The sequence below is a fragment of the Protobothrops mucrosquamatus genome, unplaced genomic scaffold (assembly GCF_001527695.2).
Source record: "Protobothrops mucrosquamatus isolate PMUCROS unplaced genomic scaffold, P.Mucros_1.0 scaffold1644, whole genome shotgun sequence".
In the NCBI taxonomy this organism is placed as follows: Eukaryota; Metazoa; Chordata; class Lepidosauria; order Squamata; family Viperidae; genus Protobothrops; species Protobothrops mucrosquamatus.
Window position 1 is genome coordinate 28,706 of NW_015387803.1, and position 17,013 is coordinate 45,718.

The following is a 17,013-nucleotide window of genomic DNA, read 5'->3' on the forward strand; positions in this document are numbered from 1 at the left end:
TACCAGCCTCCCGCTGATGATTCACTCCTGACCCACTAATTCACACCCTCCAATGACCCTGACCTGAAATACCTCCCCATCACAAGCCTCTCTCTGACTCACACCTGGCCCATCACAAGACCCTCACTTGACACTCGCACACCTGAAGCCCTTAATATAAGTAGAACACTGACACAGACACCCACTAAACACTGCGGAAGATGTTACCTAGCCTCATAACTAAATGTTTGAAAACCAACCCTCAAGCTTGGAGAACGAACCTTCACCCTCAATTATATTGTGGAAAGCTGGCTGTCTTTCTTTAGCTTAAATTGGAACTTGCCCAAGAGGAGTTCATATTCTGTTCAATAGTTAGCACCTGGTCATATCTTTAATGTTGTCACCAAGCTTTTCTACCTCCCTTTAGCAACAGTGTAGTCAGTTATTTCTGTATATTCCATCTGGTGATGTCTGTATTTACAACCATTGTTTTAGTTGTCTGAAGACAATGTTAGCTATGAAGGAATAATTGGGCAGCAGAAATTGATTTTCTTTTTGATTTCCTAAGTTATATACCTCAACTACATTATCCTGTTTAATATTTCCTACTTTACATTCTAATAGTAGTAAATCTTGCTTGCGTATCTTGTTGATTTCAAATTGATCATAAACTCATCGGCCACTTCTTCTACATCAATAGTAGGAGAATAAATTGGGATGATGATCATATTAAAAGGTTGTCCACAAAGTCTAATTGCAAGTACTGTTCTTGCTATATCCTTCCTAACTATAAAAACAATGCTGTTCCATCTTTTCTCATGTTTTTGATAAGTATGATCCTTTGAATGAAAGTATCCAATTCCGGTCCATTTCAATTCAATGGTGCCTAAGATATCAATTTGCAGCTGTTTCATTTTTCATTGAAAAATGTTTGCTCATGTTCATACTTCTTACATTCCATGTTCCCATTGTAATTCTGTCTTTGCAGCTTTAGATTTTCTTTTCCTGTATGGCAACATCAACAACTAGATATCCTGAATCTAGGTAGTCTAGCCACATTATAAACACCATTAATTCTCTGAAATATTCTGAGCTCTTCCTCAGTGGCACATTGAGTGCCATTCAGTCAGGGACCCATTGTACTATATCATCGCTTTATACTTTTCTGTGCATGTGGTTTTCTGGTAAAAATACTGGAGTATTTACCATTGCCTTCTGCCAGTATGAATTAATGCCTTTGCCATTGACCATAAAATGAACATCTGCCTCCAACTTTTTCATTTATCATTGTTGCCTGTTTGGTTTAGCTAGCAACTAGGATGACCTTCATGCCTTGGGGTGATCCTGCTGGGGTTATATAGTATTGACAACAATACTATATCATCCCTTCCAAGAATGCTCTTTCATCCACCAAGATAAGCCAGAAGATCAGGACTTGAGGAAAGGAGACCAATGTAAACAAGTTTAACAGATCTATTTTTTTTAAAAAAAAGCTGTTTTCTAAGTTATATTTGTTATATCTAAGTTTGTTATATTCAATGTTTTATTTCTAGTCAACTCCATTACACTTAGCTGCTGGCTATAACCGTGTTAAAATAGTGCAGCTATTATTACATCACGGAGCAGATGTTCATGCAAAGGATAAAGGGTGAGTGACTAAGAAGATGGAGCATTAGAGATTTTTATTAACATAGAGCTTATATTTTCCTATGTCTTACCTGAAAAGAAAACAGTTCCAAATTTCAGACAAAAGACAAAAAAAGTTGCACTATCCACTCCCCTTGATTTATCATCTCCCTTATCAAATATGTCAATTCTATACACTTCCTACCTAATCAACAGTGATTACCAATTTTCATTAAAACCAATCCTGTTGGAGCTTATTTTCCCTAAGAAATAGGTATTTGTGACAAGTGTTTGTGTGCACTAGTATGTATATATGGACATGCACTGATCAGAGCCTGTATTCCAATTAATGTTAATAGGATTAATAACTATTTAAAATAGCCTTCAATCTCCGGGAGAGGTATAAATCAGTTGTTTATTGCTAAAAAGATATTTAAAAACAATAAAAACAACTATTTACAATGTTAAAAGAAACAATTTAGCTTTCGCTGATCCCCTGCCAGCGTCCTCAGAGTGAAGCTTAGAGAAGCGGTTAGAGAGCACACCGGCAGCAATGGTGCTGTGAGGGAGGAGATTGACAAGGATGAGAGGGGGGAAAGGTGTGGAATTGGAGTGCGAAAAAGAGAAGGCGGGACAACCAAGGCAATTACGGTTAGCCAGGAAGGAGGGCCCTAGAATCTCCCCACCCCCTAAGCTTCACTCTGAGGACGCTGGCAGGGGACCAGCGAAAGCTAAGTTGTTTCTTTTAACATTGTAAATAGTTGTTTTTATTGTTTTTAAATATCTTTTTAGCAATAAACAACTGGTTTATACCTCTCCCAGAGATCGAAGACTGTGTTATTGAACAAATATCCCTGGGATTCGCATTTTTGCAGCTATCAAGGATATGTATGTATGTATGTATGTATGTATGTATGTATGTATGTATGTATGTATAAAGCAGTACTATTGACATGCATATACCTAAAGAAAGGACTTGGTGAAAATCTGTGTTCAACAGGTGCATATTTACACTTTAGCAAGTCAACAATTCTTGTAGATAAACATTCATAGATTTCTAAACTAGAGATGGATCTGATTTGCCCATTTGTAGCATCTGGATGATCTTGGAGAGCAGCTGCATGTGCAGTGCATTATCGTTCAACTATTAGGTGAATAGCACAGTAGTGACTAACGGAAGGGTCTCCCATTCTAGGAACATCTACAAATTGGCACATTAGATGGATCTATACAAAGATCCTGCAGATTATTAACATCAAATAGCTGTCTATCGGCAATCACAGTAAGAGGGGAGAAATGACATAGTTTTCCCACCCTTACCACCATTCCAAATACTTACTTGTGTTTGGCCAAATTTGCTCTTCATCCTTCTCCATTAATATTCCAGGTGTCTTTTCTGCCACTTTATTTCCTGGAGCTCCTTTGTAAACCAAGATGCATGCTGAGATCAGCACGCAAGTAGACCATAAAGGCAGTGTAGTCAAGGTCTCCATTATCTACCTGTTCTATAATTAAGGACTTGGCTGAACTATCCACCAGATTCTCAGGGGGGAAAAAACAGGTTTCCTCTGGAACTCTATAGGGTCTTTAAATTTTGGGGGGGGGGCAGGGTGATCTTGCAGATCCTATATCCCTGTGAGGCAAGGTGACACAAGTGAGCTGGAAGGCAATCAGAGCCTGATTTGTCCACAACAATGGGTTGATGGTAAAGTCCTCTAAAGCTAGATCACATCACAACTGCCCCAGGCTAATAACCAGATCCAAAGTACAACCACTATTGTATGTATTGGGCTTTTCCTGTCAATTGTCTTTAGTTCAATAGCATCTTCCACAATTATTCCTCAAGTTAAACACTATGTCAGTAGTTTTTTTATCCTAAATATAATGTCACATTGAATTATACTATGTGCTATTTAACACTATCGATAAGAGTCTTCTAAATTTTATCTGATTTTCTACTTTGTCAGATAGACATTTGAATTTTCTGATTGTTACTACTGATAAATGATTTTTAACAATGGTCTGTCTTCACTTTCCAGAGATCTAGTGCCTCTTCACAATGCCTGTTCTTATGGGCACTATGAAGTAACAGAACTTCTAGTAAAGGTTAGTTACATAATAATGTGCAACTTCTATAGCGGGATTTCCTTATTATGTTTTATACCTATGCAAATAATTTGAAAAATGGAGAAGTGCTCTCAGCATTTGTTCATTTATTCATTAGACTGATATCCTGTCATTTGTTCAAGAGGTCAAACCAGTGGACCTAGCCTTATCTCCGCCCATTATTCCCACAACAATAATCTGTGAGGTTTGATTTGAGAGTGATTGGTCCAAAGTCACTCTGTAAACTTCCATGTGGGAGACTAGATTCGCTGGTGTCATGCAGTATCTTACCCACTGCACCACACTGGATCTAACGACAATGTGCTTATTAAAAGCACAAAACAGATGCTCAGAGACTCAACATGTATGTTTCAGGGGCTTCATAGAAGAAATGTCCAACATGATATCTAGCAAACCCTCTTATTTTTTCACTTCATTAGCTTTGGTTTCTCAGCATATCTGTAAAAACACAAAAACACAATAGTGTTGTATCTTCAAGAAGCTCTGAAGGAATTCCTTGCTTGTCCAATGATCTTCATAAGCATATTCTACTTAGCCTCTCAAAAAAAATATTCAGATCAGCTAAAATGTGTCCTTCAACACAAATTTCTACAAATATCTATTGTTTGATAGATAGTCCATCTTTGATATGATCATGCGCAATGCAAAATCATTGGGAAAAATATTGAACTTGAGCTAGTTAAAACAGGTATTTATAAAAATGTCTGGTACATTTCTTGTTTATTGATTTCTGTTTCTTTGTTTTTTATAAAAATGGCTTATAAAACTTGTTCATAAAAACAATCTTCAAGTATTTTTTGTAAAACAAAATGTTTTCTGATAGTCATAGCTGGAGGCAGGGAGCTAAGAAAGATTCAGTTGGCATACTGGCCTCAGGGGTTACACATTCAGACTTTCAGGCTGAAGTTTCCTACTTTGAAAACTACTTTTAAAGTTATTATTTCATTATATGTCCAAATTCCTGCCTAGCATGCTAAGATACTGTTCCTAAAGTTGATAGAATTAACTAGATTATATACGTAGTTAATTGAATTCCAGATCAAAATTCTTAAAGCTGTGATCTTAAGTGAATGTCTCACATATGTAAACTATTCTATCATTTTGAACTTCACTAAATGAACAAAATATTAGGACAAAATATGATTTATGGCCCCTACCTCTTTAAGCATACCTGAGCAATTGTTCTTCCATGTACATTAGAGCTCCACTTTAACATTATGTATGATTCTCTTTCCTAGCATGGAGCATGTGTAAATGCAATGGATCTATGGCAGTTCACTCCTCTTCACGAAGCAGCTTCTAAAAACAGAGTCGAAGTGTGCTCCCTCTTGCTGAGTTATGGTGCTGACCCCACACTGTTAAACTGCCATAATAAAAGTACGATTGACTTGGCCCCTACGCCTCAGTTAAAAGAACGATTGGCATGTGAGTACAGAGAAAATAAACTGAAATCAGATCATTACCTTTTTTCAGTTTTCTGATCTTAATAATCATCCACTGTCTGTAATTGATTGCTGTTTCTATAATTCTCGGGAAGGCATAGATAATCAGAAACAGGATACTGTCTTTCTTGGAAGTATAGAAGTCACCTGAGAATTACATCTACAGTATGGAAGCATTCACGTGCCACCACAGAGCAGAACTAGTCAAACAGTGTCTTCTGCTTTGTGAAATTTCGAAACTGTAACAACCCTTCGAGGCTGGTTTTGAGTTATACAAGTATCCATCCTATAAAACTGCAATTTCTTACCTAGGTGAATCGGGGTTCCTTATTTATTTAATTATATTGTTTATGATCATGCAGAAAAAAGATGGGATGCATCAAGCACCTCAGTAATGTAAGATCAGGCTGCTAAAATTGATTGTAAAATTGCTTATGTTTAGTGGCAAGATTTTTGATTTATTTATTTTTTTTTGCTGAAAAATAAAACTGGGAGAAGGTTTATAGGAGACATATTGCTCCTATTTCCTCCCCTAAATATCCAATTCACAGAGAAATCTAAAAACTCATCATCAAATTGGATCATTTTTCTGCCAAATTTCATCATTTTGATTTTGATCAGAGGGACTGGATTTGTTTTGTTTATTAAATTTGTTTGCCGCCCATATCACATAAGGTGACTCTCTCAGCTTGCGATGTTCAAAGGGGTTAAGGTGTCATAGGAAGATTTTTATTTGATATGTGTATGATTGTGTGATATTTAAGGCTTAAATGCCATAAACCTTTTTTCCCCCCTAGATGAATTCAAAGGCCATTCGTTACTACAGGCTGCAAGGGAATCAGATGTGAATCGTGTAAAAAAGCATCTCTCTCTTGAAATTGTTAATTTCAAACATCCTCAGACTCACGAAACTCCTTTGGTAATTCATTGCTCATACCTTTTCAATGAAAGCTGTCTGTTATTGGAAGTCCTTGACTTAACAACCATTCATTTAACAATGGTTCAAAGTTATGATGGCAGTGAAAAACATGACTTATGACTTGTCTTCAAAGTTTCAACTTTACACCACCCCTAAAGTCACATGATTGCAGTTAGAGTGCTTGGCAATTGACTCACATTTATGACTGGTTGATGTGTCTTGTGACCACATGATCATGATTTGTGACCTTTGCAGCCAGCTTCTGACAAGTAGAGTCAATAGGGGAAGTCAGAATTGTGATTTGCTTAATGATATCACAGTGATTTGCTTAATGACACTGGTTATGACATTTGCTTAATGACACCGGTCATAATATCGGATCTGGTCATGTGATGATTCCTTTAATGACTGCAACTCTTACATTTCAGTAATGGTCATAAGTCAAGGACTGTCTTTATCGCCAAACTGAGCAGATGGAGAATCAAAGCATAATTTCTTTCTCTACTGGAAAGAATTAAGAGAATTTAGTTTTACAAAATCAGCATAGTGCATTGGTTATACATAATTTTGTCTAATTAGACATTTTTCTAATTTTTGCTTTTGTATAGATTATTTTCATGTACCTTTTATTGTAGTCAGTAGTTTTCAGCAATATAATTATGTCTAGAAATTACCATTTAAAAATGATTTGGAAGTAAGGCTTTGGAAAGCAGGGTTCTTCCTCAAAGGGAGCTTGTAATTTTTGAGGCTTCCATACCAATTTTTTTTTTAAAAGATGCAGGTTCCTAAAAGAGTTGATTCAGTAAAGTTGTATGTGTCTTGAAGCAGCTGCAGCTTTTTTTTCAGGCTTACTTGAATGCTGAAAAAAGAGGATCTGCTTTTGATTAGGGAAGAGGCGTTGTGCTCACCTATGTCTGAATATATGTTATTATGAAAACTAGAAACATCTAGTTTCACAGATGTTAATATAGCTAGCAAATAAAGTCATAATCTCATTCTTTAATAGCACTGTGCTGCTGCATCTCCATATCCTAAGCGAAAGCAAGTCTGCGAGTTACTTCTAAGAAAAGGAGCCAACATCAATGAAAAGACAAAAGAGTGAGCTTGTTTTTATTTTGCCTTTTTATCTTATTCATCCATGGACATACTCAGAACAACACATACGGTACAGTTTTTCTCCATTTTATCCTCACAATTACCCATGGGATGAGATGTGAGAGTGGTTGACATATTCAAGCCCACCAAGCAAAGTCAATGAATTCCGATCGGGTTTTCTTTCAGGGTCCTTTTCAATTTTTGCTGGATTAATGGGTAAATTTGGGTTTTGGGAAATGTCACAATGTGAGCGCTAACAGAGTTGTAAAATACAGGGTAAGGATGCAAGCCACCACTAAATTTCTTATTACAGCAAAATACTATTTGTTGAAAAATGCACTTTGAATTAAAAGCATATAGCGATAAGGCAGTTTATGTGTATCTGCATTTTATTTTCACAACTGGATTGAGAATGAGTGATTGAGTTAAAATTACCCAGTGAGCTTCTGTGATCAGCATCTTAATCACTGCACCTGATCAGTCCTCACTTGCTCTTACCTTTTCTGCTGCCCCTTAGATCTCAGTTTACATTACAGCATCTTTTACTTATTCCTTCCAAACCATTCCTTCCAGTAGGAGAAGGAATATCTAAAACTGCTTCCAACTATCTAATCCTCTTCTTTCAAAGAAAAATCTGTGCCTATACTATATAAGTTTGGAGTACCTTAGAAAGAGAAACAGAGCAAAGACTTTGAAACCTGAATTCAGTTTATCTAGTTGCCAAAGATTTTAAAAAAACGTTTAAAGAAAAATTTAAATACAAATTATTTGGGATGAGCAAGGAAGTATTGGTTGCCAACAGGCATTGTTTTGTTTACTCTAATTCCCATCATATCTGTACTAATTTTCAACAATCTAAAAAGAACAAAATGGAAATATATTATGACTTATTTTGTTTTTATAAAGCTTCCTGACACCTCTTCATGTGGCATCAGAAAAAGCTCATAATGATGTTGTTGAAGTAGTTGTGAAGCATGAAGGAAAGGTATGAACTATGTTTAGTATAACTCAATCATCCTTTTTGGGTAAAATGAAAAAATAACACAAATGTTTATAACTAATATTTGAGAAAAAAATCATTTATGATTTGTGTTTTCTTCCATCTGTATAGAGGCCAAAATAAAGGTGCTTAATGATATTTAAATAATATTTGGGGTATTTGATAGCATGTCATTTCTCTGGTAATAAGCAGATGATGGTAGAACATTAATATATCATAGTCAGTAGAGATGTGTAAAACATTTAATTGAATATCCTCAGAATGTCTGTTTCCCACTTTCAGACAGAGGTTGTAACAGACCATTTCAAAGTTGTACTACTTTCAGCACATGTGGAATGTACTGTTTTGAGGTCAGAGAAGATACTTTGACATTCATCCTTAAAAAATATTTGCAGCCTTTTAGTAATCTGTTTTCTCAAAGTAGACAGTTCTCTATCTCCATTATGAATTGCTCTAAAGAACTAGATACCATACTCTGTATTTCCTGCATTGTTAAGATTCTCTGATAATTTTTAGGTCAATGCTTTGGATAATCTTGGCCAGACATCTTTGCATAGAGCAGCGCACTGTGGCCATCTGCAGACATGCCGGTTGTTGTTGAGTTTTGGCTGTGATCCCTCAATTGTATCACTGCAGGGTTTCACAGCCTCTCAGATGGGAAATGAAAGCATTCAGCAGTTGCTACAAGGTAATAATGCATATATTTTTTTTCTTGTGTAAGTTTTTTACATTTTTTTTGTTGTTGTTAGTTGCAAAGTCATGTCCAACCCATCGCAACCCCATGGAAAATGTTCCTCCAGGTCTTCCTGTCCTCTACGATCTTCTGGAGTCCATTTAAGCCAGCGGTTCTCAACCTGTGGGTCGCGACCCCATTTGGGGTCGGACGACCATTTCACGGGGGTCGCCAAACAACGCAGTCCCCCATATTTTTTTTACCCTTTTCCTTTCCCTCTTATTGGCTTTCGAAAGTGCCACAGGTGGCACGCAGAGCCGTTCCTGCCTCCCTCCTCTTTGCGCATGCGCAGCTTTTTTCTATATAAAATGAAGTTTCGGTTTCGGTCCACGTGGCAGAAGCGAGACAGAGGACAAGCGGCAGAAAGCGAGACAGAGGACAAGCGGCAGAAAGCGAGAGAGAAGTAAAAGCGGTAAGTTTTGTCTCTGTCCTGCCGCTGAGCTTCCTCTGCTTGGCCACCGGACACCCCAGCGGCCCCAGAACACCCTGCCGCATTTCCTTCCATTTTTTTTAGCTGGCCCAGTGGCCGCCGGCACTTCTTGTAATTTTGCAGCCGGCCTCCCCCTTCACCAGTCTCTCCGGCCACCTCTCCTCCGTTCCTTCCACCCTGACCTTCGCTTTTTCCCTTGCGCTCAGATGCCCTCTTGCAAGAAAACTAGCAAAGTTGCCGGAGAACCAAAATTAGATAGAAGTATTCGTCACGCGAGCGCACAGAGCGAGCCAGAGACGAAGCTTTGCGCGTCAATGAAATATTAGTAAGTCCTCCAGCCTAAGCGGAGGGAAGGAAAAGCCCAGAACATGGTGATAGGGTGGCAAGTGAGCCTCCAAAAAGGACTTTCTAAGCTTGCTGAAACTATCCCGGGGAAGGAAACTGAAGGCGTGCGCAAATCCCGGGCTTTGTTTCCATCCCTGTGGAGCAGCCAGCTCCCTGCTACCTTCCATCCACACCTGAAGCCTCTGCTGCTTTGGGTAGCTGCTACAGACCCCCCGCTCCGCCCCTGCGACTTCAGGAACTGAAAGGAAGACGGAGGGAGGGAAAGAAACCAAGAAACTTACTTGCCAAGCCGGCGCAGCCGCTGGCTCAGCCCCGGCAGCCAGTCAGAGCGAGCACGCGCATGTGCAACGGCCCTCTCCCAGTGAATGGGATTAGCCGAGCGTGCATCCCAGCCTCGAGCTGCCGAGCAACGTTCAGGCATGCTCAGTCGGCTGACCCTCCCCGTGTAGAAAGTACCATTGAGTGGAGGGAGGGAAAAAGGGGACAGGCGGGGACAAGAAGGAAAGAAATGGATGCTACCATCAAGAGGCGAGCTAAAAATAGACGCGGAGGGAGGAAGGGGGGGGAATTGCTGGAAGTTAAAGAGACAGGAGCTGAGCTGAGGAGGCTCTCTCCTGATTGTGGACTAATGCAGCAGAAGAACACGATCTCCCCACTATAAACTGAGCACATCTAGATTGGTGGTNTAAGATTTTTTTAAGATTAGAAGCAAAAACTCTTTCAAACTGATGTATAAACTCTCTTTCAATGTGACAAAAGAAGAGTGCACGGTTGGTAGATTCAAGAACAGTCATCTTGAAAGTAATTCTTCCAAATTTGTAATACTCTTATCCTGCTGAATCAATAAATTTACATTTCCTAAAGCAAACTCTTAATTTAAAAAAAGGTCTTTAAAGGGGTTAAGAAACAGTGGGAAGACAGTCGGAAGAAGATAGCAATTAGATAATTATGATTTGAAGATAAGAAAAAAACATAAAAAATGATGTATTAGGAGGCAGAATTTATTGAGCTAACAAGTTTCATTGCATATGAACAGAGGATCATTCTTCTTTGAATGATTAGACAATGAAAGCTGCTGCTTTGTTCTTGTTACCAAGTAAACACCTAAAGCTGTGTCCATTAAAGAAGTGCAACATAGCAAAGTTGACTTTACTGCACCTTTCATGTCATCCTTTGCTTCAGTGGCCATTGTTCCAACTCCAAGCATAACAACATCTCATCTGATGCCCTAACACAGAACACAGAGAAATTTAATGGTCCTTGGTGAATGTTAATCCCGTTGTTCCCAATGAAACTAATTAATAAAAGATTTAAAACAGAGATGAGAAAATGTTTCTTCATGCACCATATAATCAATCTGTAGAACACGCAGCCATAAGATGTTATGTTGGCTATTACACCACATACCCTCCAAGAGTTCCTGGGCTAGAGGACAGGCCTATCAATTACTGTAAGCTTGGCTGACTGAGTACTTCCTCCAAGGATAGAGTCCTGTCTGCCTCTATGTATAGATGCACAAGAGCAATAATAGGAACAGAAAGTTGCCTTGATTTCCTGTTTGTAAGACAGAAGGCTAAGTGAGCCAAAGCTTGATCCAGTTGGGCTATTGTCATGGTCTCATGTCCTCATGCTCCTGTCAAAAACCCCCCAAAAATGCTCCCCATTTGTTCTTTCCATTTTGGCAAAGTAGATTCAGTCCCATTACACTTTTTTCCAGTGAATATTTCATACTACCTCATTGTCATACATGTTTTCAAATGCAACTTTGATATCTGCATTAACATTCGATGCTTTTATGTCTCTATACGGAACCACCAAGATGATCCTGGAGAAGGTACGCAGACGCTGTAAGCAAAATATAAATGAAGCTCTGGAAGGGAAGACGACAATAGAAAGAAATGTAAAGTGATCCTGCCTTGACTGTCTTTGGTGTAAGAGGGAGGGAAGGGAAAATGTTATCAGGCCTTCAAGAACCTGTTACTATACCTTGCATCAATAAAGTAGAATTCCAGTATGTTTTGGGTATTCTGTGTCTTGATCTGGCCTACCTTCAAGGGCTAATGTCCTCTCCTTCTTCTGCTTTGCTATTCCTAAACACAGTAGGTTTTGTCAGTTTAGCTGCAACTTTGGTGCATGTGAGCCCACCCTTCTTAAAAATAAGAATTCTCAGATTTTGGAACACTTCAGGTTCATTATTTTGAAAGTGTGCCTGTTTTCTGCCTATTTTACTCGTCAGACTGAAATGAATATTTTGCATATCTGCATAAAATAATATGCGAGAAGTTGTGTAGCTACCCACAAACCACTGTCTATTCAAAACAAATGACTTCTTGTCATGAAATTCTGCAAGGTACCAATATTTGGCTTTTCATATTCAGCAAAACAGAAACTTGAGCTTCGTGCCTCCTGCTGAAATTATGAGTAGACATATTGCTTGCTTTCTTCACATTAGCATTGCTGGGGACAATTCCTATAACCGCTCATCTGCTTTAGCTGACTTAATAAAATCTGCTATTAATGATTTACTATTGATACAAAACTCAGAAATACCAATATTGTAATAGTAGGACTGAGCAAGATATGCTAATTATCTGCAGTATTTTAAAATTTGGGTTTTTAAAAAAAGGTATTTGTGCAGGCAAAAGGTATATTTGCATGCACACTACAGCCAGGATGCATCTGGAGAAGGAAAGAAGAGCAAAGAGAAAGGGTAGGCTTTCCATATTTGCATGACAAAAATCTGGAGTAGTAATAAATGATAACCAAGTGATATAATAATCTATCTTTGCTGCCATCTGTCTATCTATCTATCTATCTATCTATCTATCTATCTATCTATCTATCTATCTATCTATCTATCTATCTATCTATCTATCTATCTATCTATCTATCTATCTATCTATCTATCTATCTATCTATCTATCATAAGCATTTGTAGGCCTGGTACTCCTTCAACACCAGGCAGTTTACAGTCATATAAATAGCAAATAGATAAAACCCATAAAAAACCGACAACCCTTCACTAAATAAGGTTTGTTTGTTTGTTTGTTTGTTTGTTTGTTTGTTTGTTGGTTGGTTGGTTGGTTGGTTGGTTGGTTGGTTGGTTGGTTGGTTGATTATCAAATTTGCACAGTCACCCATCTCACAAAAAATGATTCTGGGATGTAACTCAGAACAACCAACAAATGCTATTCCAACATGTATTTATTTATTTATTATTTAAATTTATATACCGCCCTATCTCCCTTATGGGATTCAGGGCGGTGAACAGGCAATAATAAAACTCACAATAAATATTGAATAAAAAGCCTGCTCTAAAATACCCCATATAAAACCCCTAGCAAAGCCCAATCAAAACTACGCCAGGCCGGCCGCATGGAATAGATGGGTTTTCAAGGCTCGGTGGAAGAGGCGCAGGTCCGTAGTTGTACGTAGGTCGGGGGGTAGGTCATTCCAGAGGGCAGGAGCTGCCACAGAGAAGGCTCTCCCCCTGGGGTCGCCAGCCGGCATTGACTGGCCGACGGCACCCTAAGGAGGCCCTCTCTGTGGGAGCGGACTGGTCGAAGGGAGGTATTTGGTAGGAGGCGGTCTTGCAAATACCTAAGTCCATTGCCATGGAGCACTTTAAAAGTTGTTACTAACACCTTGAAGCGCACCCGGAAGGCCACCGGCAGCCAGTGCAGCTCGCACAGGAGAGGTGTTACATGGAAGTATCTAGAGGCCCCCCAAATCCCCCGCGTGGCCACATTCTGAAGTAGCTGGAGCCTCCAGGTGCACCTCAAGGGGAGCCCCATGTAGAGAGCGTTGCAATAGTCCAGGCGGGAAACAACGAGGGCTTGAGTGACCGTGCGTAGGGCGTCCCGATCCAGAAAGGGGCACAACTGGCGTATCAGGCGAGCCTGATGAAAAGCCCCCCTGGCCACAGCCGTCACATGATCGTCTAAAGACAGCCAAGCATCCAGGAGGACGCCCAGGTTGCGGGCCCTCTCCGCGGGAGCTAATGACTCGCCCCCGATAGCCAGAGATGGAGCCAACTGGCTATGTCGTGACGCCGGAAACCATAGCCACTCGGTCTTGGACGGGTTGAGTCGAAGCCTGTTTCTCCCCATCCAGACTCGCACGGCCTCCAGGCACCGGGACATCACTTCTGCGGCATCGTTGGGGTGGTCCGGGGTGGAGATGTACAGCTGGGTGTCATCTGTGTACTGATGAAACTCCACCCCGAAACCACGGATGATCTCACCCAGTGGCTTCATATAAATGTTGAACAGGAGAGGCGAGAGGACCGACCCGTGGTACCCCACAAGTGAGGCGCCTCGAGGTCGACCTCTGCCCCCCTGCCAACACAAATTGTGACCGGTCCGAGAGGTAGGAGGAAAACCACCATAAAACGGTGCCTCCCAACCCCAACCCCCCTAACCGTGCAACAGGATACCATGGTCGATGGTATCAAAAGCCACTGAGAGGTCTAGCAGGACCAGGATAGAGGAACAGCCTCTATCCCGAGCCCTCCAGAGATCATCAACCAACGCGACCAATGCCGTTTCCGTGCTGTGCCCAGGCCGGAAGCCGGACTGGCGCGAGTCTAGATAGACAGTTTCTTCCAGGTGCTGAGGGAGCTGTCGTGCCACCACACTCTCAACAACCATCACAAGAAAGCGAAGGTTGGAGACAGGACGGTAGTTGGCCAAAACAGCCAGGTCTACATGTATCTATGTAGTTGAAGCCCTGAAAAAAATATGGATAGGTCCATTGAATTTGACTTAAGTGCAATTGTAATTGAATGAAGTATAGTTAACATAACAGCTCAATTTGCATTTAGTAAATTTATCCATCTTTCACGTTAAACATTACAATCTACTGGAAACTTTAAGAGAGAATTCTGGAAGTCTTTAGCCAAAGCTTTGAAAAACTTCTGTTTGAAAGTCTCTAAACTTGTTTTGGCTGTGGTTGTGGTTTTTGCTCCTTTTTTCAGTTTAGGACAGATGAGCCAGTGAGATTCATATAAAAAAAATTACATTTGGAAGAACAATGCATAGCTATCAGATTCCTATGAAATTACTCCCAAGAAAATCAGACTGGTTTATAACAAGCACGGCACACTGATGCTTTGTCTGTATAAGTTCTTCCCTTCTAAGAAAAACTTATTCCATTGTATAACAAAACAAATTCCATTGTATAATACATTTCAAAGCAGAGTGATGTTCATCACCACTGACTATCTTGGCTGAGACTGGATGTTTGGCAACATCTAGGAATCTACAGATTCCTCACAGTTGTTCTATTCAACTATATATCTATGAATTTTTGATAATTAGGATAGCTGCCTGCTTATCTTCAGCTATTCATGAGCCATTTGATTACAATTATGTAGAAAGTTTATGGGTTCTTTCATATGCTACCCACAAGCATATCACATGAACGGAAGCTTACACTCACCCACATATATGCCAAATGCATAAACATATACATTGTAAATGAAGCATTCTTTCAGATGGACACATTAATATATTTACAGAGTAGGCAGAAGGAGAATGTAGTCTTTAAAATGAACACAGAAAGATTCAGGCATATTGGAAAAAAAGAGTTGAAAACTGAACCCAGATTTGATTACTAGGCTGACAAAACATTACATCAGCTAGGTATTAACCCATCAGGGGAAGCTGATATATTACTGAAAACCAAAGATAAAACCAAGGCTGCCTCCATTAAAAACAATTCTACATAGGAGGGGTTATTCATAAACAAACAAACAAACAAATAAATAAATAAATTTGAAGAGAAACTCTAGTCATAGTCATAAAGGTATGGCTGCTATTGTTAAATAAATAAAGATGTAGGTCTTATATGTTTGCTCCACTGTAAAAGGACCTGTGGTAAATTTTCCAGAAGAGGAAAAGAAAAATAATTTAAACAAAATTGCAGGGGAGACTAAAAGTAGGTTTGATATGAAGTAATAAAAACTATTCCGTGGACCTTTCTGTTCATTCCTATTGCAGTTCTGGTCCTTCTCAGCTTCATACCTGGTACCTCCAAGAGCTCCTTTCTCCAGCAGATGGTGGTGTAGAGTCCACAGAATGGGTTATTAATGCATTCCTGCCTAGCAGATAACTAAGGAAAAAAACTTCAGCCACGCCTCCCTCTGGGTGTGTCTTCCCCAGTTTTTTCCTTAGTTCTCAGCTTAGCAGACGTATTTTTCTTTGCTCCGCAAGGCTCCAAACTAGGCCTAACAGCCTCTANCGGGCCTGCCGCCCTTCGGTGCCTTCGGCGCGGGACTTTGTAGGCCTCACCCAGGGAGATCGCTTCGTTCGGCTGTCCCCGGGGATCGTGGACTTCGTTCGTCGCCGTTCGTTCGCAGCGGCCGCTGCGCTTCTAACAGCAAGTTTTCTGGGTCCGGGGTGAGGGAAGTTGCTGGGAATTTTTAGCGTCCCTTCCTTTCACGTGCTTTTTCAAGCTCCCCGGTGGCCGGCGAATCTAGGATCACCGCGGCCGCCATTTTGGGAGGTCCACGTGGCGGCGCTATTATTCCCAGGCCCACTTCCTCTACCTTTGTGACTCAGAAATATTACCTCTCACTTGACAAATCAATATTTTGGATTTAAGAGTACTAATATTAATACTTAGGCATAAGTGTTTGATAAAAAAAAAAAAAAAAAAAAAAAAAAAAAAAAAAAAAAAAAAAAAAAAAAAAAAAAAAAAAAAAAAAAAAAAAAAAAAATAAAATAAAAGATAATAATAATAATAATAGTAGATAGTTAAATAGGTATACTGTTTATAAATACATATATTAATAGGTGTAAGAATATTTATAGTTTAAGCTTTTAGTTTAAAAATAAAAAATAAAAAATAAAAACTTGAAAATTAAAAAGAATTAAATATTAAATTCAAATTACAATAAGGTGCTACAGAATATTATTGCTGTTGCTCGACTTCTGGTGAATACTCATGCCTGTACTGCCTGGGTGCCTTGGCCTGTGAGCAGGCCCGTTCAGGGGGAAGAAAGTACTGATCTCAGGCACTCAGTGGGTCACCTTCTTGGTTACAACTAAAATTGAACCAGGACCTATCTTGGTCTGGTTTTATAGGGGGAGGAGTGAAGTTTCTTTGCCTTTTTTTGTCCACCTGCTGCATTAGTCAGTGACCTTTAGTCACAGGGCCTGTACAGACAGTTTTAGAATACTGTCTGGCTGTTCTGGTCATTGCTGGCGGTTCGGAGCGAGGATCCCTTGTGTTCCATCTCTGACTGCGTGATCTGCGTACCTTTTTCCCCCATCTCTGGGTACGACTGCCTAGAAGTACCCTGAGCGCAATGGCAGA

At 39.7% G+C, this 17,013-nt stretch overlaps 1 protein-coding gene across 1 annotated transcript in view; it reads left to right on the plus strand.

Annotated features, from left to right (window-relative positions):
• TNKS2 (tankyrase 2) overlaps positions 1–17,013 on the plus strand; it is a 60,955-nt gene that overhangs the window by 10,347 nt on the left and 33,595 nt on the right. Inside the window, exons 6-12 of the mRNA XM_015822686.1 lie at positions 1,533–1,627; positions 3,645–3,711; positions 4,971–5,157; positions 5,972–6,093; positions 7,100–7,191; positions 8,095–8,173; positions 8,705–8,876. Of these exons, the coding sequence (XP_015678172.1) occupies positions 1,533–1,627; positions 3,645–3,711; positions 4,971–5,157; positions 5,972–6,093; positions 7,100–7,191; positions 8,095–8,173; positions 8,705–8,876 (814 nt within the window). The remainder of the gene's footprint in view (positions 1–1,532; positions 1,628–3,644; positions 3,712–4,970; positions 5,158–5,971; positions 6,094–7,099; positions 7,192–8,094; positions 8,174–8,704; positions 8,877–17,013) is intronic.